This window comes from Giraffa tippelskirchi, chromosome 8, assembly GCF_054371585.1.
Source record: "Giraffa tippelskirchi isolate mGirTip1 chromosome 8, T2T-mGirTip1v1.2.pri, whole genome shotgun sequence".
Taxonomy (NCBI): Eukaryota; Metazoa; Chordata; class Mammalia; order Artiodactyla; family Giraffidae; genus Giraffa; species Giraffa tippelskirchi.
Window position 1 is genome coordinate 144,835,171 of NC_137282.1, and position 24,779 is coordinate 144,859,949.

A 24,779-nucleotide genomic window follows, 5' to 3' on the forward strand; every position below is an offset into this window, starting at 1 on the left:
TTAAAGCTCAACGTTCAGAAAACTAAGATCATGGCATCTGGTCCCTTCACTTCATGGGAAATAGATGGGGAAACAGTGGAAACAGTGTCAGACTTTATTTTTTGGGGCTTCAAAATCACTGCTGATGGTGATTGCAGCCATGAAATGAAAAGACGCTTACTCCGTGGAAGGAAGGTTATGGCCAACCTAGATAGCATATTTAAAAGCAGAGACATTACTTTGCCAACAAAAGTCCGTCTAGTCAAGGCTATGGTTTTTCCAGTGGTCATGTATGGATGTGAGAGTTGGACAGTGAAGAAAGCTGAGCACCGAAAAATTGATGCTTTTGAACTGTGGTGTTGGAGAAGACTCTTGAGAGTACCTTGGACTGCAAGGAGATCCTATCAATCCATCCTAAAAGAGATCAATCCTGGGTGTTCATTGGAAGGTCTGATGTTGAAGCTGAAACTCCAATACTTTGGGCCCCTCATGCAAAGGGTTGACTCATTGGAAAAGACCCTAATGCTGGGTAGGATTGGGGGCGGGAGGAGAAGGGGATGACAGAGGATGAGATGGTTGGATGGCATCACCGACTCGATGGACATGGGTTTGGGTAGACTCCGGGAGTTGGTGATGGACAGAGAGGCCTGGCGTGCCTCAATTCATGGGGTCGCAAAGAGTCGGACACGACTGAGCGACTGAACTGAACTGAACACACCTTACTCAACATCAGAGAAGTTATACAAGAGAGAAACCATATAAATGTAATGAATGTGGGAAAACTTTTACCCAGAGTTCATCCCTTACACATGAGAGTTCATACTGGAGAGAAACCTGAATGTGGGAAAGCTTTTAGTGACTGCTCAGGGCATAGTCAACATCCAATAACTCACACTGGAGAGAAGCCCTATAAATGTAATGTATGTGGAAAAGCCTTCAGTCAGAATACAAACCTCACAAATCACCAGAAAATTCATACCAGTGAAAAATCGTATAAATGTAATGAATGTGAAAAAGCCTTTAGTTACTGCTCAGGCCTTATTCAACATCAGATCATTCATACTGGAGAGAAACCTTATGAATACAATAAATGTATCAAAGCCTTCAACTGAAGGATAGACCTTAAAAATCATCAGAAAACTCATATTTAAGAAAAACTTAACAAATGTAATGAATGTGGAAAAGTGTTTAGCAAGAACACATATCTTACAGAACACCAGAAAATTCATAGTGGAGAGAAGGCAAATATACATACTGAGTATAGGAAATCTGTTAGACAAAATCTTTTTTTTTGTTCAACCTGAAAAGCTTCATGTAGAGAAAAGCTCTGAATACCTTGCAAGTCTGACTACTATGGAGAACTTTCCCAGGGAACCAGGAGCACTGTGAAAACTATCAACTTCCTAGAATGACCACATAGTTTAGTGGAAAGAGCACATGTCTAGGTTTGGCAAGTCCTGGATTCTAATTCAGTTCTATTACTAACTAGGTCTATTAGTTATTTTGGGGTAACAAGTTATTTTGCTTGACCTCTTTAGACCTTCATTTACTCACCTGAAAAACTAGAAGACCTGATTAATTGATATTTAATATCCACATTTATTGTTTTTATTACAAATGCAGGCTTCTGTAGATACAGTTCTTAAATTGTGACTTATTTACATCAAGTGTGATAGAATGAAAATATAGGCCACATGCCATATATACTGTTTACTATCCTTGTATTGGTTCTTCAAAATTCAACATTGTGAATATTGGAGAATATTGAGTTAAAATAGTATAGATTCCATGAATTATTGCAGTAGGAAGATTGGAATCTTAACTTAAGAATATGATGTTGGATAAAACCCCAGCAAAGAACAAATCAAACTGTTGGTATATAAAGCTTGCTTTCTTAGAATTCACCCAAACTTAATCTTGCAATGTAACTTTCTCAACATTTTCTACTATATTGAATATTGTTGCCATCATGTCCTAGATAAAAAGGAAGTAGAAACATGTCTTGGGGAAATTATCAAGAAAAGATGAAATTGGGAAGTGCATTTGTTATTTGCACACCTGAATATGTAAAGGTGTGCATATTCATATTCTCATATGAATGAGAATAAATTTTGAGGTTCATAACATCTAGAAAAGTTGGTTGGCCTGTTGTCTGACTTCTTCCTGTGGTTATACAGACAGTGGCCTAAAAATATGAAGATTGATCTCAAAAGTCTATGATTTTGAATTCACTACCTAGGGAAAGAAAAAAATTCAGTTATGGAACTTCTCCAGTATATGGTTTTGAAGGGCCCAGAGTTACAAAATCTGGTGTTTGTTTCAGTGTCTAAGCAGACTGTTCACATGTAAGAATAAATGATAATGGACTTGCTACAAGCTTTGAGAAAACCTGGACTTCAGGCAGCAATGTATAAGCTTTTCTGAATTTATGTATCCTTTTAAGAACTATAAAAGTCATAAACTTTCTCACCAGAACAGATGCATGACAATTTGTGAGCTGTTACAAAATAAAGTTAATAGTACTAAAAACACATATACACTGTACTAACAGTAATTTGAAAGTGTAAAGGATAAGAGACTTATTCACAATAGCAATAGAAATAGAAAATATTTAGGAATGAATTTAATAAGAAATAGGAAAACCAAAAAAATATAAATAGTCTACACATTTCCTTGAGAAATGGGATGCTCATTTGAGGGAATTGATATGGAAAATTGTTAAGGGCACCAAATTCTCAACAGATAAGTCATATAAACTTTGGTCAGCAAATACTCTAACCTCTCAGGGTTAGTTCCTTCATCTGTGAAATGACAGGTTACCTGTCAAGAGTTACTTTAGGGATTAAGTGAGATGATATATAAAAGGTGCCAGACACTTTGTGGGAAGTTTACTATTGTTATTATATAGCATTATTATATATAATATTAATATAATATAATATTAATTACATGTAATATAATATTAATTACATGTTATAATAACTTATACTATAATATATAGTATAGTATATAAGGTACAACAATATACTATAATAGCTATTGTAATATGCTATTACAGTATATTATACAGATTATACACTAACATGTGAACTATTATGCTGTGAACTTGATGATATAAATCATAAATTATTGAATCAGTCAAAAAATGGTAGGCTCAGAAGGAGTACAAGATATCCTTTCTATCAAATGATGATGATAATACTAGCGGCCCTGAATCCAAGATCGACTGGAAATGTAACTTGCCAGAGGACATTTTTTGAAGTCAGGTTTATTGGAATATACTTAAATCAATAATTTAAACTTTTCTCAAAACAAATGCTCTAGGCACTGATGGATTTACTGGAGGATTCAGTCAAACAGTAAAGAAAGAACTGTTCCATTCTCCTAGAGTGTAAAAGAGAATATACTCTTTCCAACTCTTTCTGTGTCTAGTATAGCCTTGATACAAAAATCTGACAAGGACAATATTTAGAAAGAAAATTGAAGCCAGGCTCATTCATGATCATAGATACAAAACTCTTGACTAAAATATTGACCCACTGTCTAGCCACATAAGGGTGAAAGATAATACAGCACTACCAGGTTGGATTTATCCAAAGAATGAAAGTTGGCTGAAGAATATAAATTCAATCCACACTAATTAATCCTATTAAGGAGGGAATTCTCTGGCAGTCCAGTGGTTAGGACACCATCTTTGCATTGCAGGGGGCCTAGGTTTGATCGCTGGTCAGGGAACTAGACTCTCACAAGCTATGCAGCCAAAAAAAGAATATTAATATTATTTTAAAAATCAAAGAAACACATATGATCATCAATGGATGCAGAAATAAGATTCTACTTACTTCTCTGTATGTTTTATTTTGCAACAAAATGTAAAACTAAGCAAAGACAAACAAGAAAGCTTTAATGTTATCAATGTGTAAAGATTCCCAAAATATGTTTTGGGGCATCAAAAGCAAACCCCAAACATATGAATCTATATATTCACATATAAGTGAATAAAGAAACTCCAGAAAGTTAAATAACAAATTAGTTAAATAACAAATTGTTAAATAATAGTAGAAACCTGTGAAAGGTGGAGAAAAAATAGGAAGCAGGTAGGTGAGTAACAGGGATGGGAAGGAAACTTTTAACTGTATAACTATTTATACTTCATCTGAACTCTATGAGTGTATTATCATTTCAAAATACAAAACAACCAAATAAATACAATTTCTTAAAAGCATTATTCAGAAACCTTATAGGAAAATGTATCTTCTTTAGAAGAGATTCCCATTCCCTTGGAGCTTCACATGTTATTTTCATTCATCCTTAGCTCCAGTAGCTCAGGAGTCAGGCTTTATTCCCGGACAGTTGAAGGTTTGGAAACTGGAATAACTAGTGATTACACAAACTGTGGCTCAGATCAGGAACACCTTATTGCCAAATTCAGACTTAAATTGAAGAAAGTAGGGAAAACCACTAGACCATTCAGGTATGACCTAAATCAAATCCCTTACAATTACACAGTGGAAGAGAGAAATAGATTTAAGGGACTAGATCTGATAGACAGAGTGCCTGCTGAACTATAGACGGAGGTTTGTGACATTGTATAGGAGGCAGGGATTAAGACCATCCCCATGGAAAAGAAATGCAAAAAAGCCAAATGACTGTCTGAGGAGGCCTTACAAATAGCCGTGAAAAGAAGAGAAGCGAAAAGCAAAGGAGAAAAGGAAAGATATTCCTTTTTGAATGTAGAGTTCCAAAGAATAGCAAGGAGAGATAAGAAAGCCTTCCTCAGCGATCAATGTAAAGAAATAGAGGAAAACAACAGAATGGGAAAGACTAGAGATCTCTTTGAGAAAATTAGAGATACCAAAGGAACATTTCATGCAAAGATGGGCTCGATAAAGGACAGAAATGGTATGGACGTAACAGAAGCAGAAGATATTAAGAAGAGGTGGCAAGAATACACAGAAGAACTGTACAAAAAAGATCTTCATGACCCAGATAATCACAATGGTGTGATCACTCACCTAGAGCCAGACATCCTGGAATGTGAAGTCAAATGGGCCTTAGGAAGCATCACTATGAACAAAGCTAGTGGAGGTGATAGAATTCCAGTTAAGCTATTTCAAATCCTGAAAGATGATGCTGTGAACGTGCTGCATTCAATATGCCAGCAAATTTGGAAAACTCAGCAGTGGCCACAGGACTGGAAAAGGTCAGCTTTCATTCCAATCCCAAAGAAAGGCAATGCCAAAGAATGCTCAAACTACAGCACAATTGCACTCATCTCACACGCTAGTAAAGTAATGCTCAAAATTCTCCAAACCAGGCTTCAGCAATACGTGAACCGTGAACTTCCAGATGTTCAAGCTGGATTTAGAAAAGGCAGAGGAACCAGAGATCAAATTGCCAACATCCTCTGGACCATCGAAAAAGCAAGAGAGTTCCAGGAAAACATCTATTTCTGCTTTATTGACTATGCCAAAGCCTTTGACTGTGTGGATCACAATAAACTGTGGAAAATTCTTCAAGAGACGGGAATACCAGACCACCTGACCTGCCTCTTGAGAAACCTGTATGCAGGTCAGGAAGCAACAGTTAGAACTGGACTTGGAACAACAGACTGCTTCCAAATAGGAAAAGGAGTACGTCAAGGCTGTATATTGTCACCCTGCGTATTTAACTTATATGCAGAGTACATCATGAGAAACGCTGGGCTGGAAGAAGCACAAGCTGGAATCAAGACTGCCAGGAGAAATATCAATAACCTCAGATATGCAGATGACACCACCCTTATGGCAGAAAGTGAAGAGGAACTAAAAAGCCTCTTGATGAAAGTGGAAGAGGAGAGTGAAAAAGTTGGCTTAAAGCTCAACATTCAGAAAACTAAGATCATGGCATCCGGTCCCTTCACTTCATGACAAATAGATGGGAAAACAGTGGAAACCGTGTCAGACTTTATTTTGGGGGGCTCCAAAATCACTGCTGATGGTGATTGCAGCCATGAAATGAAAAGACGCTTACTCCTTGGAAGGAAAGTTATGACCAACCTAGATAGCATATTTAAAAGCAGAGACATTACTTTGCCAACAAAAGTTCATCTAGTCAAGGCTATGGTTTTTCCAGTGGTCATGTATGGATGTGAGAGTTGGATGGTGAAGAAAGCTGAGCACCGAAGAATTGATGCTTTTGAACTGTGGTGTTGGAGAAGACTCTTGAGAGTTCTTGGACTGCAAGGAGATCCAACCAGTCCATCCTGAAGGAGATCAGTCCTGGGTGTTCATTGGAAGGACTGATGCCGAAGCTGAAACTCCAATACTTTGGCCACTTCATGTGAAGAGGTGACTCATTGGAAAGGACCCTGATGCTGGGAAGGCTTGGGGGCAGCAGGAGAAGGGGAGATGGCTGGATGGCATCACCAACTCGATGGACATGAGTTTGAGTAAACTCCAGGAGTTGGTGATGGACAGGGAGGCCTGGCGTCCTGCGATTCATGGGGTTGCAAAGAGTCGGACATGACTGAGCAACTGAACTGAACTAAACTTAACACAGATGAACATCTGCAGCTCTCCAGATAGGATTAGAAGTTTGAGATGCTTAGTCCTAACTGCAGGGTCAAGCTTTAAGTCTTTGCACAAACACTGACTAGCAATGGTGCCTGTGCATAGCATAATTAAACAGAAGACCCATGGTTAGCAACTCAAATTTATACACATAACTACAACAGAGAACTATATAAATGGAATTCAGAACCTTTACAAACAAACCATTCCTGTATCCTTTCAAGGTTGAACTCTTGAAATCTGCTTGTACATCCACCTGTGAAAAAACTCATTTATTGTACCCTGGTAGACCGTTCAACATTTATTCAACAAAATGTTAAGTATCTGCTATTTGACGTGTTCTTCTCTGGATACTGGGATTGTATCTCTGAACAAAAGATGCAAAACTCTATACTCATGGGGTCTGCATTGTAATGGGAAATGCAGACCAATGAATAAGTAAAATGTGTACGAGTAGATGGTGATAAGTATGAATGAAAAAATATATGTATGAATGAAGAGATAATAGGGATGGCTTTTTTCCTTGTAATGTTTTGTAATTTTAAGCGTGTTGAACAGGTAAGACTTCACTAATAAAGTGATATTTGAGCAGACCTGAAGGATATGAGGAAATGAGTTAGGCGAATGAGTATTTGGGAAAAGGTGTTTCTAGGCAAAAGAAACAACATGTGCAAAGGAATGAGGCAGGAGTATGTCTGACTTGTTTGAGGAAAAGCAAGGAGCTAAAGGGGAGGGTAAGATTGGAAGGGAGAGCTCTTACAGGCCGCTAGAGGCGCTTTGACTTTTTTACTGGACAAAAGGGAAACTCTTGGAGAGTTTTGAACACTTGGAGAATTTTGCATTACTTCTGTGTTTAGAATAGACAGGAAAGGGGCAAGGTTAATAGCAGGAGTCCAGTGGTGAGTCTACTGTAAAAATTTAGGTGAGAGATTGATAAATTTTCTAGTATGATCGCAGTGGAAATAGTAAAAACTGGTTGGATTAGGAATATATTTTGAAGGTGGAGCTGATGAGATGTAGGATCTGAGCAAAAGCAAAGATTCACAGATGCCTGCACAAATGGAGTAGTTTTTGTTTTATTTTTTTCATTTCAGTTCAGTTCACTCAGTTGTATCCGACTCTTTGCAACCCCATGGACTGCAGCATGCCAGGCCGCCCTGTCCACCACCAACTCCCAGAGTTTACTCAAACTCATGTCCATTGAATCAGTGATGCCATCCAACCATCTCATCCTGTGTCGTCCCTTTCTTCTCCCGCCTTCAATCTTTCCCAGCATCAGGGTCTTTTCAAATGAGTCAGCTCTTCGCATGAAGTGGCCAAAGTATTGGAGTTTCAGCTTTAACATCAGTCCTTCCAATGAATATTCAGGACTGATTTCATTTAGGATGGACTGGTTGGATCTCCTTGCAGTCCAAGGGACTCTCAAGAGTCTTCTCCAACACAACAGTTCAAAAGCATCAATTCTTCGGTGCTCAGCTTTCTCAAACCATAGCTTTGACTAGACAGAACTTTTTGGCAAAGTAATGTCTCTGCTTTTTAATATGCTGTCTAGTTTTGTCATAACTTTTCTTCCAAGGAGTAAGTGTATTTTAATTTCATGGCTGCAGTATTTTAATTTCATGGCTGAAGTCACCATCTGCAGTGATTTTGGAGCCCCCCAAAATAAAGTCTGTCACTGTTTCTATTGCTTCCCCATCTATCTCTTTTCTTTTTTTTTTTTTTTTTTTTTTACTGAGATGTGAAAGACTGGTGAAGAGAAAGTTTAGGGGGAGGGTTAGGAATTCAGTTTTTGGCAATGTTAAGTATAAAATACTTGTCAAGAAGGCAGCTGGATTTGCGAATTTGGAGTTTGAAGGAGCAGTCCAAGATGGAAATATGCATATATGTGGTATTTAAAGACTAAACCCTGGGCATGTTAATGGAAGACTCATACAAGAGATAGTTATAATGCAACGTGTAATAAGCACTATTGATGGGACTGAAATAATCTCAGGAATTCTGGGTATATTTCAGGAGTTTCTAAACCATTCTTGAGTCAGCAAAAAGTTCCAGAAGGTAGTAGGTAATGTCTGAACTGTGATCCAAAGGACAAGTGCTGCTGCGGCTGCTGCTAAGTCGCTTCAGTTGTGTCCGACTCTGTGCGACTCCATAGACGGCAGCCCACCAGGCTCCGCCGTCCCTGGAATTCTCCAGGCAAGAATACTGGAGTGGGCTGCCATTTCCTTCTCCAGTGCATGAAGGGAAAAATGAAAGTGAAGTTGCTCAGTCGTGTCCGACCCTTAGCGACCCCATGGACTGCAGCCTACCAGGCTCCTCCGTCCATGGGATTTTGCAGGCAAGAGTACTGGAGGAGGGTGCCATTGCCTTCTCCGAAAGGACAAGTAAGGAATGGCAAATGGGAAAGGGAGAAGGAATTCCAGAGGAAATGCAACTTCCTCGTTCAAAAGCAACAGGACATTAAACAAGAATTCCCCTGCCTCCTTCCACTTCAACTCCTCTGTCACAGTTACTCTTCTGTCAGAGGAGAGACTACAGATATTTGGAGGGAAGTTATATTGGAGAGATTAAACATTTGAGTTTAGTGGGCAATATTTTTGTGGCTTCTAGTTACTTTTATGTGAAGTTCTTATTCAGCATCCAGCACTGCAATTTCTGGAAGGTACCGCTCAGAGGCAGCCTCAAATAACAGGAGCCTTGGTGTGCAGAGACTTCCAAAAGCCCTATTTCCTGAGATCAGCTTCAAAAACAAATTTCCTGTTTTCAAACATAGGAACTCCTGGTGCCTGTCAAAACGGATCCAAACATTATCCAATCAGAAATGGAATTCCAAAAAACCTGGCTCCCTTGAAGGCAAAGAAAAATCTCTTGAGATTTTCGATAGGTTCTTCTCAAGTGAGGGTTTCCTTATGGCTTTGCTGCATTGGCCCCTCCTTGGTTCCCTCTGCAGTTCCTCCTGTGAGCCCAGACAAACTTATGAAGAAGTGGGTCAGAGATTGAATATTTGGCAGAATGGGAAAGAGCAGTCTTGGTGGAACCATCTGGTTCTCAAAAGGACAGAAAAGAGCCCAAGAAAAGGAAGAGTGAGCTAGGGGGTGGAAGGAAACAGATGTGGGAAAAAAGAAAAGAATTCATTCTTATGTTTGAAAAACTGTGGTAGTGCAGTTGAACATCACTTGGCCGACAAAGGTCTGTACAGTCAAAATTATGTTGTTTTTTTAAATCAGTGGCTTATTTTCCTAATATATATAGGATTATCACTTGTTATCAAAGCTGTGGTTTTTCCAGTAGTCATGTGCGGATGTGAGAGCTGTGGACCGTAAAGAAGGCTGACCGCCGAAGAATTGATGCTTTCGAATTGTGGTGCTAAAGAAGATTCTTGAGAGTCTCTTGGACTTCAAAGAGATTAAATCAGTCAATCCTAAAGGAAATCAACCCTGACTATTCATTGGAAAGACTGTTGCTGAAGGTGAAGCTTCAATACTTTGGCCACATGGTGCGAAGGGCTGATTTATTGGAAAAGACCCTGATGCTGGGCAAGACTGGAAGCGAAAGAAGGGGGCAGCAAAGAATGAGACAGCATCAGCAACTCAACAGACAAGAATTTGAGCAAGCTCCAGGAAATAGTGGAGCAGAGAGGAGCCTGGTGTGCTGCACTCCATGGTGTCACAAGTGTTTGACATGACTTAGCGACTGAACAACAACAACAAATTGAATATCAATGAGGGCACATCCATTTATAAGCAGAGTGGAGCCACTGAAGCTTGTTGGACAAGCCAGAGATAAGTGTATTGGAACCAACCTTAGCTGCAAATTTTCTAGCAACTCCATTGTTAAACTATATTCAAACAGTTGAACTAAATCTACTTCTAAATCTTACTTATTTTACCTTTCCTTAGGTATTTACTTTTCTAAAATTAATCTCTCTGAGAATCAGTTTACCGTAGAAGTGTGGCACTCAAGTCCCACGTTCTCACCTTCCATGGAAAATTTTCAGGCTTCTGCTTGATAAATTAAGACAATTCTGATAAATTAAGACATTTGACTGTGACACATTGCCCTGGAGTGTTCTCCTCTCTTATTCCCATCATGGCAACAACTGGAAAAACTGAATCCTTCAAATTGTTATTGTTGTTGCTTTTTTTTTTTTTTTAATGTGGCCCATTTAAAAAGTCTATATTGTATTTGTTACAATATTGCTTCCATATTACGCTTTGGTTTTTTGGCCATGAGGCATATGGAATCTTAGCTCCTGGAATCTGTGTCTCCTGCATTGGAAGGCAAAGTCTTAATCACTGGACCTCCAGAGAAGTCCCAAGATGATTTTGTATACAACTTCATGGAGGAGGGAGGATGGCAAATTCCACATTTACTTCTATTACCTCCTCCATTAAAGGATTTTTCAAATTATTATCTGTTTATCATGCCTTGGTTATGTGCAGATTAGCACAATCCACAAGAAGTATTTTTTATATTCAAAGGAAATAACATCAAATTTCAATATTTATACCTGTATTTGGTACAGAGAAGCATGTTTGGAAGATCAAGAAAAGTCTAAATATAAAATGATGTTGTATTGGGATAAAGTTCTGTGAGAGACACGGAATAGAAATAATGAAATGAAGGAAATAGGAGGTTTCTCTTCTCTCTTTCTCAATAGATGTCGTGCATGTGCTGTCACTTAAGTCCTGTCCGACTCTTTGTGATCCTATGGACTGAAGCCTGCCAGTCTCCTTTGTCCATGGGATTTTCCAAACAAGAATACTGGAGTCGGTTGCTAGGCCCTTCTCCAGGAGATCTCCTCTACCCAGGGATCAAATCCACGTCTCTTTACAATATCCTGTATAGGCAGGTGGGTTCTTTACCACTAGTGCCAATAGATGTTGGTGGATATTAAGTTATTATAGTTTTAAGGTTCCTTTGATACATGTCATTATATCCTTCAGCAAAAATAGAAATTTATGAAGAAAAATGTTAAATGTCCACTGGAAAAAATGTGAGGGGGAATGTCAATTTTGTCAAAATTATCTTGTGTGTGTGTGTGTGTGTGTGAGCTCAGTCATGTCCGACTCTTTGCGACCCTGTCGACTGTAGCCCTCCAGGTTTCTCTGTCCATGGGATTTTCCAGGCAAAAATACTGGAATGGGTTGCCATTTTCTTACCTTAGGGGATTAAGAATGCCTCCAAAGTCATTGAAGTGTACAAGGGAAACAAAGTAAACAAAACATTTTCAGAGCCTGGGTAGCTCAGTCGGTAGAGCATCAGACTTTTAATCTGAGGGTCCAGGGTTCAAGTCCCTGTCCAGGCGGGAGGAGTAAGTGTCCTCTTGTGCTAGAAGTTACTGTTTTTATCCCAAGAAAATTTGTCTTAAACTTTGATCACTTTTACCTGTATAGAGTGAGGAAACACCAAGAAGTCAGTTACCTTCAACCTTAACTAGTAGCTGAGATTTGATATTCTGTTTTAAGCAGGAGATTTTAGCAGTTCTTAATAATGGAGACTTCCTGAGGAAAACAGTATATAATGTTTATATCCCCTGAAATATAAGAAAGCTATCTCTCTAGGCTAGGGTGTATTAGAAAAGGAAGTGGAAACTATATTTGTTGAGTGAAGTATTCACTGAATTAGGACCTTTAGATTTTCAGTTATTCAGTCTCACAACTGAGCTACTTAGTAGATGGGAAAGCCCTGCACTAAGTGGTGGTAATGTCACATTCTAATGATAAACATAAATGGTGGGAAGTTATTTCACAAATACTGCAGTATAATCTTTAGGTGAAATGCTCACCCTACCCAGAAATATTGGCATACTTTACCATTCATTTCTGCAATTTTGTCCAATTGTGTGTTGATGATACGATTTTTTACTCAGTGGATTGTATTTTTCTTTAGAAATATACATTTCCCCCTTCCATCTCTGTGGAAGGATTGTACTTCTCATTTGAAGATTATATGATGGTTTACTAGAAAATCCTAAGGAACTAAAAATAAACAAAAATCCTCCTAGAACAAATAAGTCTGTCTAGCAAAGTCACAGAATACAAGAACAAAATAGAAAAATCTATTGTGTTTTGATATACTAGCAATAAACAATGGACATCAGAATTAAAATATGGTACTTTAAAAAAAAAAAGTAAAGAAGCACTTAGATAAAAACCTACCCAAACATGTGAACGTGTACATGCTGGAAACAGCAAAACTATAAAATTCCGATGAAAACAAAGACTTAAATAAATGGAGAGAGATTCAGTGTTCACTGATCATAAAACTCAAATAACAAAGATGTCAACCCTCCTGAAAATGATATACAAGTTTAATATAATTTAACATAATTCTTATCAAAATCCAGGAAAGATTTTTTTGTAGCTATAGACATGACTATTCCAAAATTTATATGGGAAAACAAATGAGTTAGAATAGCTAGAATGATTCTGAAAAACATGAATAAAGTGGAAGAAATCATTCTCATGATTTCAAGGCTTATTATACAGCTACAGTAATAAAGAGTGTACATTAATTGGCAGAGGGATAAATATATGTCAATGAAACAGTACAGACAATCCAGAAAGCACCACATATAACTGCATCTAAATTATTTTTTACAAAAATGCAAAAGTAATTCACTAGAGAAAGAAAAGTCTTACTCTTTTACCACAATTGTGGGAGAGCAAGTGGATACCCACTTTATCCAAATTACAAGATGCTTGCTCCTTGGAAGAAAAACTTTGATAGACCTAGATGACATATTAAAAAGCAGAGATGTAACTTTGCCGACAAAGATCCAACTTGTCAAAGCTATGGTTTTTCTAGTAGTCTTGTATGGATGTGAGAGCTGGACCACAAAGAAGACTAAATGCCAAAGAACTGATGCTTTCAAACTGTGATGTTGGAGAAGACTCTTGAGAGTCCTGTAAACAGTAAGAAGATCAAACCAGTCCATCCTAAAGGAAATCAACCCTGAATATTCATTGGAAGGACTGATGCTGAAGCTGAAGCTCCAATACTTTGCCCACCTGATGTGAAGAACTGACTCACTGGAAAAGACCCTGATGCTGGGAAAGATTGAGGGCCTGAAGAGATGAGAGTGACAGAGGATGAGATGGTTGGATGGCATCATCAACTCATTGGACACGAGTTTGAGAAAACTCTCAGAGACAGTGAAGGACAGGAAAGCCTGGTACACTGCCGTCCATGGGGTCACAAAGAGTCAAATATGACTGAGTGACTGAACAACAACAATTGGATATTTATAGGCAAAATAAACAAACCTCAACCTAAATCTCATATTTTATTTAAAAATTAACTGAAAATAATTTATAGATTTAAAATAAAACATAAAACTGTAAAACTTTTGGAAAAAAATATGAAAATATTTGGGGGACCTGGTGCTTGATGGAGAGATCCTAGGCATAACACCAAACACACAGTCCATAAAAGACAAATTTGACTGACTGGATTTCATCAAAATGAAAAACTTGTGCTCTGCAATAGACTCTGCTGAGAAAATTAAAAAAGGGTTACAGATGGAGAGAAAATATTTGCAAATAACATATCTGACAAAGACATATCTAGAATACAAAAAGACCTCTCAAAACTCCTCTTTAAAACAACAAACAATCCAATTAGAAAATGGGCAAAAACATGAAGGGACATTTTACCAAAGAGGATATACAAATGGGAAATAAGCACATGAAAAGAGGTTCAATATCACTAGTCATTTAGGAAATATAAAGACCATGATGTGATATCACTACACACGTATTGTAAGAGATAAAATAACGAATGGTAAGAACTGCTAAAGGCTGGCAAGAATGCAGAGAAATTGGATTTGTCATACGTTGCTTATGGGAATGTAGAATGGTAAAGTCACTCTAAAAAATTTGTCAGTTTCTTAAAGAACTAATGCACCATACAACTCAGCAATTCCACTCCTAGGCATTTATCCCAGAACAATGAAAACTTATATCCATACAAAACTGTGTACATTATTATTTATAGAAGCTTTATTTGTAATAGCTCAAAATCTGAAAACAACCAAAATGTTCCTTAATAGGTGAATAAGTTAAAAACTGGTACATCAATACTATGGAACACTATTCAACAGTAAAAAAAGAATGAACTATTGATACACGCAACCTCGATACATTATCTTTGCAACTTCATGTGGATTTACAAGTATTTATAATAATTTCAAGTGAATTTATAATTATTATTTCATTGGAATAATGTATTTATTGTATAACACACACACTTTCTCTTCCTCAAGGACTTGGCCATGTGACTTAGTTTGACTAATGAAATGTGAGTGGAAATGTTCAGTCCAATACATCAGAGAAGCCTTCAGCTTACAGTACTAAAGATAAAAGGCTTTTTACCTTCCAGATGGGCCCTCTCTAGCGTCATCACAAAGGCAGGGGCAAACAAGACCTGTGTTCAGAAACTTTCCAAAGGTTCTGCTCTCTAATGCAGGAAAAAGAAGGGCCTATCTTTAAAAAAGAAAGAAAGAAAGAAAGAAAGAAATCATTTTTTTTTTAAGTCAAAACAACCCCAAACGAGATGCAATGGAAATTGTGACTCCAGTGTAATAATTAGAGCAACAAATTGAGTTAACTTTACTTCAGATGCACCGTCCTTGTGAAAATCTTGCCTCCTTGCAAGCGAACAAAGCATCTTTCGTTTGTTCAAAGGACTGTCTATGAGATTTTCGACAAACAACAAAGGAGACGGTTAACACGATTCCTGTCTGACGGCACCAGAGTTGGCTGTACGACTTGCGAGATTCTCCCCGAGAAGGACCCATCCTGAGTTTTGCTACGCGGGCGCTTCCTCTGCTCTTTCTGAGCGGCTAGCGGCTCCAGGTAAAGAAACCACCTGCCGATACAGAAGACTCAACAGATGTGGGTTCGATCCCTAGGTCGGAAAGATTCTCCTGGAGAAGGAAATGGCAAACCACTCCAGTATTCTTGCCTGGGAAATCCCATGAACAGAGGAACCAGGTGGGCTACAGTCCGTGGAGTCGCAAAGAGTTGGACACGACTGAGCTCGCTTGCATGCATACATACATAGCAGCTTCAGGGAGGGGGAAAGGTGCTGGGGAGGGGGTACATTGACGAGCTTGGTCACTCTTTGGCAGATTGGAAAATTGCAGACCTGGAGGTGATGACCCGAGGTCATCTGATTATGGAAGAGCGCATCTTCTACGTGTATGGGAGAGAGAGGGGAGGTGGAAACCATCAGAAGGAAAGTAAATATATATATCACAAACAGTGATATAATCATTGAAAGGAAAAACAGTGTTAGCATTCAGGAGGTGAGCAGAGTGGCGCAGCGGAAGCGTGCTGGGCCCATAACCCAGAGGTCGATGGATCGAAACCATCCTCTGCTAGGAAGGTTATTCACACCTGTTCATTTTCGCTAAGAGTCGGACGCGACTGAACCGAACTGATTTTCGCTAAATTTTCTTCCAACCAGGAAACAAAAATAGAAACCAAGTCAATTTCTACATCTTCCATGTTTAATCAATAAAAATTTATGAGTTTGAGAATCCTCTAGTTTGGGTTGTTTCCCGCCTTACTTTGAAATCCCACCATTCTCCCACTAGGCAATCACAAAACTCTTCTACCTATCTGAAGTGGAATACTACTCCGAACTGTAAAATTCCTTCCATCCCTGGTGTCCAGCAGAAGAGCAATTGGAAATATTCTTTCTGTCGAGGTGGTCTTATATACTGTATGTGATCTCACAGAGAAAGAAGTGATAAATTCCATATTTTCTTCTGTTACATCTTCCGGTAAAGAGGTTTTTCAACTTATTATCTACTTAAGATGTTTTGATTGATTGCATTCTATTAGTAAATGCAAATATAAATTAAACCCCTAAATTTACTTATAACAGATTTGTGGTATCATCAAATACTAAAATATCAGATTTCAATGTTCATACTTGTTTGGTACAGACTAGTATAGTAGGATGATCGAATAAGACTTTAAGCGTAAACATACATTATATTGGCATATAGAAATGCAAGTTCAAAGAGAAAAAAATCGATGAACTGGGAAATGTCTGGACTCATTTTTGGACGGTGTGGGTTTTGAAGGGAACCCGCTCTCCGAGTTCCTTAACTTAACCTTGAAATGATCTTTCTTCAAAGAGTTGTCTTCAATCCATGCCAATTTTATTATTAAGAGTTGTTCTAGAAATCTTAAAACGTTGTTTTTTAATTTCTCAGAATGTAAGTCCCCTAGTTCACCCTGGCTTAGTCTGAATATTCAGCCTCAAATTAAATCTCCCACTCCTTTGCTCCCCTCCGAAAGCCTCGACCACACTGGGCTAGGTAAGGATCGCAAATGAAGAGATAGTCTGGGTGGCTGAGCTAGCGACTAAGCCGGGTGCCTGCGGAGGCGCTCAGGTTCGCGGTTGACAGACAGGTAATCCCTTTGGCTCAGTCCGAATCCTCGAAACCCCTCCAGACTGCTGCAGCGCCTGCAGAAGCAGTACGAACAATCAGAGGGTAAGCCGGATTCAGTCTCGAGGAGGCGACCCTGGATGGTGGGGCTGCGTCCGGAGTTTGTCACCCAGGAGGCAATGACTGACCCCTACTGGCTGCAGGAACGAAAAGGCAAAGGAAAGAAGTGCGAGAATCCCCACCCAGCAAATCCCGCTTGTGTTGCTCCCGGCTGCTGGCGCCAAGAATGCAGTCTGGGCTGCACAGGTCCTCGCGTCCAAGTCTGCAGTCTTGCGCTCCCGCGAGCTCCCCTACCCCGACTCACCCTGCGGGGCTCGGACTGCACTCATTACTCCGACTCCAGGGAATCTGGAGGGCGCATGGATCCGGTCCGCCGCCCGCAGCCTGGACCCTTTCCACCGGCCGCTGCGGCAATCTGGAGACTCCGCGCCTGCCCAGCTCTAGCTCTGCGTGCCTGGGTGAACTCTGGCCGCGCGCTTTTTCTCCAATCCCTCTCCGCCTGTCGCGCGCTGCAACCTGGAGAGAAGAGAACAGAGGCCCGAGCGTCCAGCTTCTGCCTCAAAATAGCCGAGCAGGCCACCCTGACCGCCGACGTCCCGCGTGTCTTGTTTTCACCGGCTGCTGACTTTCGGATGCCGGACCTGGAGGATGTGGAGCGTCCCGAGACCCTTGCTCTTTCCTCGTGCCGGGATGCCAACCGTCATCCGAACACTGCGCACTTCGACCGCGGTTGGGTCGTCGGAAACCTCGGGAGCGGAAACCCTAAATCCAAGTCACCGACTCCGCTTCATTGATCTGCATGGGCAGTTACCTGGGCAAGCTGGGACTTTCGCCATCATCCCCAGCAGAAGAACGCACAGACTTGTCGGAGAGGCCAGTGAACCGCCGGCCACCTCAGTCCCTTCATCAAGTCTACCGGATTCAGCACATCCATCGTGCCCACTCTGCCCCTCGACACAGGCCTGCGAGGAGGCCGCCGGACTGGGATCCTACCAACCCCACCGCGTGGCTGGTCCATGATGCTTGGAGGCGCTTTCCCATGAAGAGATGCCAGAATTCCATCATGGGGCCTCTTCCCTCAGACTGGTGGGAAGGTTACTTCAAGCGGAGTATCTGGTCTCTGCGGCACCCCAGGGCAATATGGAGCCCGGTGACCATCAAGATCGTTCCTCCTGAGCGGACAGTGCCTCCCTCCGCTTCCCCAGCAGAGGTAATCAACTCTGCAGGGTCCTCGCCCTCTGAGAGGCTCCCAGACCCCTGTGCAAAGGAAACGGTGCTGAGGGCCCTCAAAGAGTGCAAGAAGGGGAAAGGGAGATTGGAAGAACCACTGTTTCTTGAGAGCTTTGACTGTAAGAGAAGTATTCCAGAGACCAGACCATCTGCGTTTGAACCTCTGGTGAAAGAGGGAGTCCTCACTTCTTTCGTGCCCAGGCCTGGGCCTCTGAAGAGAAGCCTCAATCCTCGGAGCTCAGATCACAGCTTGCATAAGAGGCCCAGTTGTTCCTTCATGGACTCCTTGACCAGCACACACACAGGCGACTCCCTTAACTCCAAAAGAAATGCTATCACAAGCTCTTACAGCTCTTCTCGAGATTACTCGGAACCTTGGAAGAAAAGTATTCCCAGCGCATCACTCCAGATACCAGAGTGGCCAGTAAAAAAGAAAGAAAAAGGTCATCAGTCTCACTCTCCAGTCCCACTGGTATCAGATGAGTCCCCAGAAATATCTGGCAGCTCTGAAGAGCAAAATCAAATTCCACTACTTCCATCTAACCCTGAAAACCTGCTGTCTCTCACTCCACCTCCCCAGCTTGATTATCCAGTTCCTGAAGACCTGGCCTTAGGGAAGAAAACTGGACTCCAATCAAGCAACAAAGCCAGAGAGAATACAACTGAGATCACCACAGACTCTGTCCCTGAGACTAGGTCTGCTATTCACCCTTCCCTGTCTCTCACCCTGCCTTCTTCAGGCACAGCTCCAATCCAGGGCACTGATCCTCAGTTGGAAAGTTTAAATAAGTTACAGACGTCTCCAGGTCCACCAGCCTTCCCACAACCCACTGGAGAGGTAATCAGTGCAGCCCACTCACCTCTGACAACAGCAAGCCTGCCAGCCCCACTTGGGTGCTCACAGTCAGAGCCCCTTTCAGGCATCTCTTCAGACTCAAAACCCCCAGCTACTTTCATCCATCTGACCCCTGTTTCTCCCACATCACCAGTCACTGGCACCACACAGCTACCTTTGACTTCTCAGGCTGCCACGCGCCTAGACTCATCTGCTGTTATCCCTACAGCCCCCGCTATGCAAAGTACTTCATTTAGACTGATAAGCAGCCCAGCTCCCCATCATCCTTCATCTGTGCCTCCTGTTGCAGCTTCTGCTGACCACATGTCAAAACCCATTTTGGGGCTCCCACCCAATAGTGAGATTGGGACCTCCTTATACTCTAGAATTTCAGTCACAGCTGCTCCATCTTCAGCTCCGGGTACCTTAACTCCCACTTTCAGGCCTATCTTTGGCAATGTAAGACCACTTAAAACTATGCCCATGATAGCTCCTTTCTCTTTCAAGCAGGCCTCTCCTCCACCTACCCCTGCTTCTACCCATCTCTTCCATGGCCTGGTCAAGGCTACCTCTGTAGTCATGTCCACCACACCAGCCAGCACATCCAAAGACTCTTTTAAGCCACCTTTGGATTTTGGTGTAGTGAATGTTACCAGTACCATGGGCAACACTTACTCCATGCCTTCCACTTGCCACACTTTCCTTTTTGGGGCTGCCTGTGCCTTCAAGGCCAGCTTCTCCCCAGCTTCAGGCTTCATTTTGCCACCATGCCAACGTCCTACCATTCCTACTGTACACACAGTCACTATCTTTAGCCAGGTTCTTCCCAGTGCTGTCCAAATATCCCCTAACAGGAGCACTGCCAATTTTAGGGCTAGCTCTCTGTCCGCTTCAGCCCTAGGAAACACCAACCAGCCTGCACTGTCATCCAGGATCTCCAGTTCAGCCTCAGCATTCACAATTCCCTTGGGGTCAGGCCCAAGGCCACCTTCCCCACTATCCCTGGGAGCAACTCCCCAGCCTGCATTTGGGATTGCATATGGGCAGAAGCAAGGAGCCCCCCAAACAGCCCTTGGCCCAAGCTTCAGTAGCTCTCTCATTTTTGGAAACTCAGCAGTAGCATCCTCAACCCCAGCACAAACTCTGACTCAACCATCCTTCAACAGTTCCACTCAGTCAGCCTTTGGAGGTTTGGCACCATCCACCTCCACCTTTCGCATCCCTACCAACCTCCGGCCAGATGTGAACAACACTCCAATAGTTTTTCCCTTTGGTCAGGCAAATACAAATGGTTTTGGAGTTGTTACCCCAACCCACCAGACTGGGGCTTATGGCTCAGCGTTTGGTAGCACAGCCCCAAGACCTTTTGACTTTGGGGGATTAATAACCCCTATGGACTGTGGGGAGGCTGGGGTCAGTGTGACTGCTCCAGACATGAGTTCCAACTCCAGAGCATTCAGCATTGGAGCAGTGCCGAGTGGGACCAGTAGCACCATCACACCCTTGGGTAAAGGCTGGGGCCCAAAAAACCAGGGTCTGACCAGCCAGGGCACACCTTTTGCCTTAGGGAGGGCTAACATTTCTGCAAGAAAAACTATGTTTAGGGGCCCTTCCATGGACCCCTTTGCTCAGAGCACTCCTGTCCTTGCACCAGTTAAGGCAGGCAGCAGTTTTGGCTTTGGGATGCATTCTTCACCTCCCCAGGGCTCTGTTGGAAAAGGATCTTTCAGATCACCAGCCCCATCATTTTCCATTGGCACAAAGTCAAAAACCTCAAGGAATAGGGAGCAAGGGCATTCTCGAAGGCATCATTCTCGTAAGAAATAACCTGTGTTCCTTGCCATTCATACTGTGATGTGGACCTCAGCATAGTGAATTGCCTCAGTATCTTCTAAGCCTCTACAGCAAAAATACCTGAGATCTAAGGTGAGAGCTTTGCACATTCACCTTGTGGTCCTAATCTACATTCTAGAAGACGATGAAAGACTAAAGCATCAGTGATAATAGCAGAATGGAACTGAGTGGAACTAAATCTTTGGAACTGAACAGAGCCTTGCCTTCCCCTCCCTACCCATTCCTTTCTGTGTCAAGGATGAGCTCAATCAGGACACTGCCTCCTGCTTTTTTTCTGGAAACAGACATGACAGGGAGGTGACAAGTACAGCCCTCTTGCAACTCTGGGAGGAGGAATAGATTCTTTCTAAAGCTCAGCTTTCTTTTATTTGGCCCAAATAAGTGGTTCCTTATCTGATTCCCTAGGGCTACCGAGTCCTTATTTCTTGCACCTTTGTTCCTCAATTGGTTTTTGGAGAAGCTTTTATTTTTTTAATTTTTATATATTTTGGAGAAGATTTTAATGCAATTTGACCTTGAATCCAACTTTTCCTTGAGGATCAGTGGTTAACCCATGAGAGTACCCACAGGAGGGTTGGGGAGAGAAAGACACAGTGGTGCGATCTTGCTTCTGCTCTTTACACCATAGGTCATAATTCCTCCAGTACGAGCCGGAAATGCTCAGTTAGGGAACCAAAGCTTACACTTCATTTTTTCTTTTAATTTGTATAATACCTTATATATTCATCCTTTACATTCGCATCTCTCCTAGCTGGGGTAGATAGGGCAGTAAAACTCTTGGACCTGAGCAAAAAAGAGAAAAAGTACATAACCAATGGGAGGTCTATGAGTAAGCCTCAACATATTCCTTAGCACTTATCATCCTAATGAAAAAAAAGGCAGGAATGGCTCCCTGAATACATCTATCTCCTGCTTTATGGATACCTTGAAAGAGACATAATTGGAAAGATAAACAATCTTAAATTGGTTGATACAATAAAAGTAAATTGTTGAAATGAGTTTATGGTATAGGAATTGCTGTCCAACTCACGTCTATTCTGAGGCAGAGAGATACTAAGAAACGTGCCCAATCTCAACCAGTTAGTAAAGGTTAGATTTGGGATTTAAACCCTCTTGGCTCCAAAGTCTGTGCTCACTTATCCTTCTCTACAGCAAATCACCAAAGTCAGAACTCTAACCCCTTACATATGACTCTAAATATTCATGCTATTTCACCTTTTAAAGACATTCCACAATCCAAGATCGCTGTCTTATAGAGCGGGGCAGGATAAAAGGAAAAATATGAGACTTTTTCTACTGCTCTTTACATGATAATTTATCATTTATATGGTGATGGCTGTGTGCCCTGTACTGTGCTTTGCACCAGACATTCAGAGGAGATGGAAAACTCCTGCCTTGGAGATAATAGTTTAGTGGGTTGATTGGTCAGTGAGCCAGTGATTTCAAAACAAATGACAAAGACTAGAGGAATGTAAGCAGAAGACAGAAGTTCATCTTACCAAAGAAGTCTTTGAACTCAATTTCTGTTCTAAGGTGTGTGTTCTGGGAACAAACAGGGGAAAGGGTATCACAGACCAAAGACAAAACACCTGCACAGGATCATCTGGAAAACAGAGCAGATCTGTTGGGATACCTGTTCAAGGAGTCTGACATGCTTTGGGAGAAGCAGGGGCAGATCATGGATATGCTATAAACCATGTCCAGCGGTGTGGATGGGGCTCCAAATACAGTGGAGAATCCTGGAAAGATTTTAAATTAGGAAAAACACAAGTTTGGGTTTATATTGCTCTAGTTGTCCTGTGAGGAAGGAATCAAATGGGGACAGACTGGAAGCCGGAAATGTGTGGTAGACTGTGGAGACACCAACAAACAAGAAAGATACACCTTCTATCGAGGTAATTGCCTGGGTAACAATCACAATCGGAATAGTTTGAGCCAGGCCCCAAAGAAGTACAGTTCACTGAGGCCAAATGTTTTTTTCTCGTTTTTCTTTCCTAATTCCAAGATGGGGGAAGAGTGAAATAGGAACAATGTGAAGATTAAAAAAATTAATGGTAGTTTTTGGTTGTTTCTGGCCCTTGTGTTCGTTTCTCTTCCGTCATTCCCCGCCTCCCATCCCCCCAAATTTGAAGAAACCATTTCGTTTCATTTTTATTTAATTGGATGAAGAGGAATAGGACAACTATCAGGTGGCCGGTTAGCTCAGTTGGTTAGAGCGTGGTGCTAATAACACCAAGGTCGCGGGTTCGATCCCCGTACGGGCCAACTGGCACGAAGTATTTTTGCTGCATCTACACACAGATGAGAATTCTGGTCGCATATCCACTGCGGTGTCACAATTACTGTCTGAGAGATAAAGCTAGTTGAAGTCCTGTAAAGAATCCGCCTGCGATGCAGAAGACCCGGGTTTCATCACTGGATCGGGACGATCCCCTGGAGAAGGGAATGGCAACCCACTCCAGTGTTTTTTCCTGGACAGTCCCAAGGACAGAGGAGCCTGGCAGGCTACAGTCTGGGGGTCGTGAAGAGTCAGACACGACTGAGCGACTAAGCTCAGCACACTGAATCCCATCTACAGGGCGAAAGGATAGCAGTGAGTGACCAGCAAGGAAAGTAGAGTGGCTTTGGGCACGTTTTTCCACTGGATAACTGATTCTGCAAAGAAACTGAACTTCTTGTATTGTATTCATCTATAAATAAACTGTGAAACATCGATGCTTTCTACACTTCCACACAGGTTTTAACTAGTTCAGCAAAGGATGAAACAAGGTTTTAAAAATGACAGGTGAAAAAAATGTATTAATATCAACACAGCAGTAAAGAAAAGTGAAAGTTGAACAGTAGCCCGCCAGGCTCCTCTCTCTATGGAATTATCCAGGTAGAGTGGGAAGCCATTCCCTTCTCCGGGGGATCTTCCCGACCCAGGGATCGAACCGCGGCTTCCCATATTGCACTGCAGTCAGATCTTTATCATCTGAACCACCAAGTAAAAACAGCTTCTTTAATCGTCTCTTTAGCAAAGAGTCAAAAGCCCGGCTAGTCAAAGCTATGGTTCTTCCAGTAGTCATGTTTGGGTGTGAGAGTTGGACTACAAAGAAAGCTGAGCGCGGAAGAATTGATGCTTTTGAACTGTGGTGCTGGAGAAGATTCTCAAGAGTCCCTTGGACTGCAAGGAGATCCAATCAGTCAATCCTAAAGGAAATCAATCCTGAATATTCATTGGAAGGACTGATGCTGAAGCTGAAACTCCAATACTCTGGCCACCTGATGTGAAGAACTGACTCACTGGAACTGACCCTGATGCTGGGAAAGATTGAAGGCAGGAGGAGAAGTGGATGAGAGGATGAGATGGTCGGATGGCATCAGCGACTGGATGGACATGAGTTTGAGCAAGCTCTGGGAGTTGGTGAAGGACAGGGAAGCCTGGCGTGCTGCAGTCGATGGGGTCTCAAAGAGCTGGACACGACTGAGCGACTGAACTGAATTAACTGAATTGTCTCTTTATAAGAGGGAAACAGCTGTCAATGGCCAAACCTGGAACACTTAGAACTACAAATAATATGGTTTGGGATTATAATCCAAACTGCAGTGTAAAATACATATTCATAAATCCATACTGATATAAATAAATGATTGAAAAATAAGTCAGTGAATACAGGAGAAGGGATACTTTTCCTTTAAGGAAGAATTCCAACTAAAGTAAGTAAATAATCCCCTGACCCACCCAAGACATGGAGCTTAATCCCTTCCCTTCTGGAATATGGGCCATACTCAGTGACTAGCTTCTAAATAGTCCAGTGTTAGTGTTAGTTGCTCAGTTGTGTCCAACTGTTTGTGACCCCATGGACTGTAGCCTGCCAGGCTCCTC

General features: G+C 41.6%; 1 protein-coding gene, 3 non-coding genes and 1 pseudogene across 5 annotated transcripts; all 5 read left to right on the forward strand.

Annotated features, from left to right (window-relative positions):
• The first annotated feature begins 694 nt into the window (after window positions 1-694).
• On the forward strand, window positions 695-2,512 carry LOC145519043 (uncharacterized; annotated as a pseudogene). Its single transcript, XR_014063492.1, has one exon. The product of XR_014063492.1 is annotated as an uncharacterized LOC145519043 (transcript).
• A 9,250-nt stretch (window positions 2,513-11,762) lies between these two features.
• On the forward strand, window positions 11,763-11,835 carry TRNAK-UUU (transfer RNA lysine (anticodon UUU)). The gene has a single exon. It is a non-coding gene; the product is annotated as a tRNA-Lys (tRNA).
• Window positions 11,836-15,840: 4,005 nt separating this feature from the next.
• TRNAM-CAU (transfer RNA methionine (anticodon CAU)) lies at window positions 15,841-15,912 on the forward strand. Its single transcript has one exon. It is a non-coding gene; the product is annotated as a tRNA-Met (tRNA).
• A 1,786-nt stretch (window positions 15,913-17,698) lies between these two features.
• On the forward strand, window positions 17,699-22,968 carry POM121L2 (POM121 transmembrane nucleoporin like 2). Its single transcript, XM_081523000.1, has one exon. The coding sequence runs from the start codon at window positions 17,792-17,794 to the stop codon at window positions 20,882-20,884; it is 3,093 nt and encodes a 1,030-aa protein (XP_081379126.1). The 5' UTR covers window positions 17,699-17,791; the 3' UTR covers window positions 20,885-22,968.
• A 134-nt stretch (window positions 22,969-23,102) lies between these two features.
• On the forward strand, window positions 23,103-23,176 carry TRNAI-AAU (transfer RNA isoleucine (anticodon AAU)). Its single transcript has one exon. It is a non-coding gene; the product is annotated as a tRNA-Ile (tRNA).
• The last annotated feature ends 1,603 nt before the right edge of the window (window positions 23,177-24,779 follow it).

What these genes read in the sequence shown, in the direction of transcription:
- POM121L2 (XM_081523000.1), top strand. Translation starts at nt 17,792, where the DNA reads ATGGGCAGTTACCTGGGCAAGCTGGGACTTTCGCCATCATCCCCAGCA.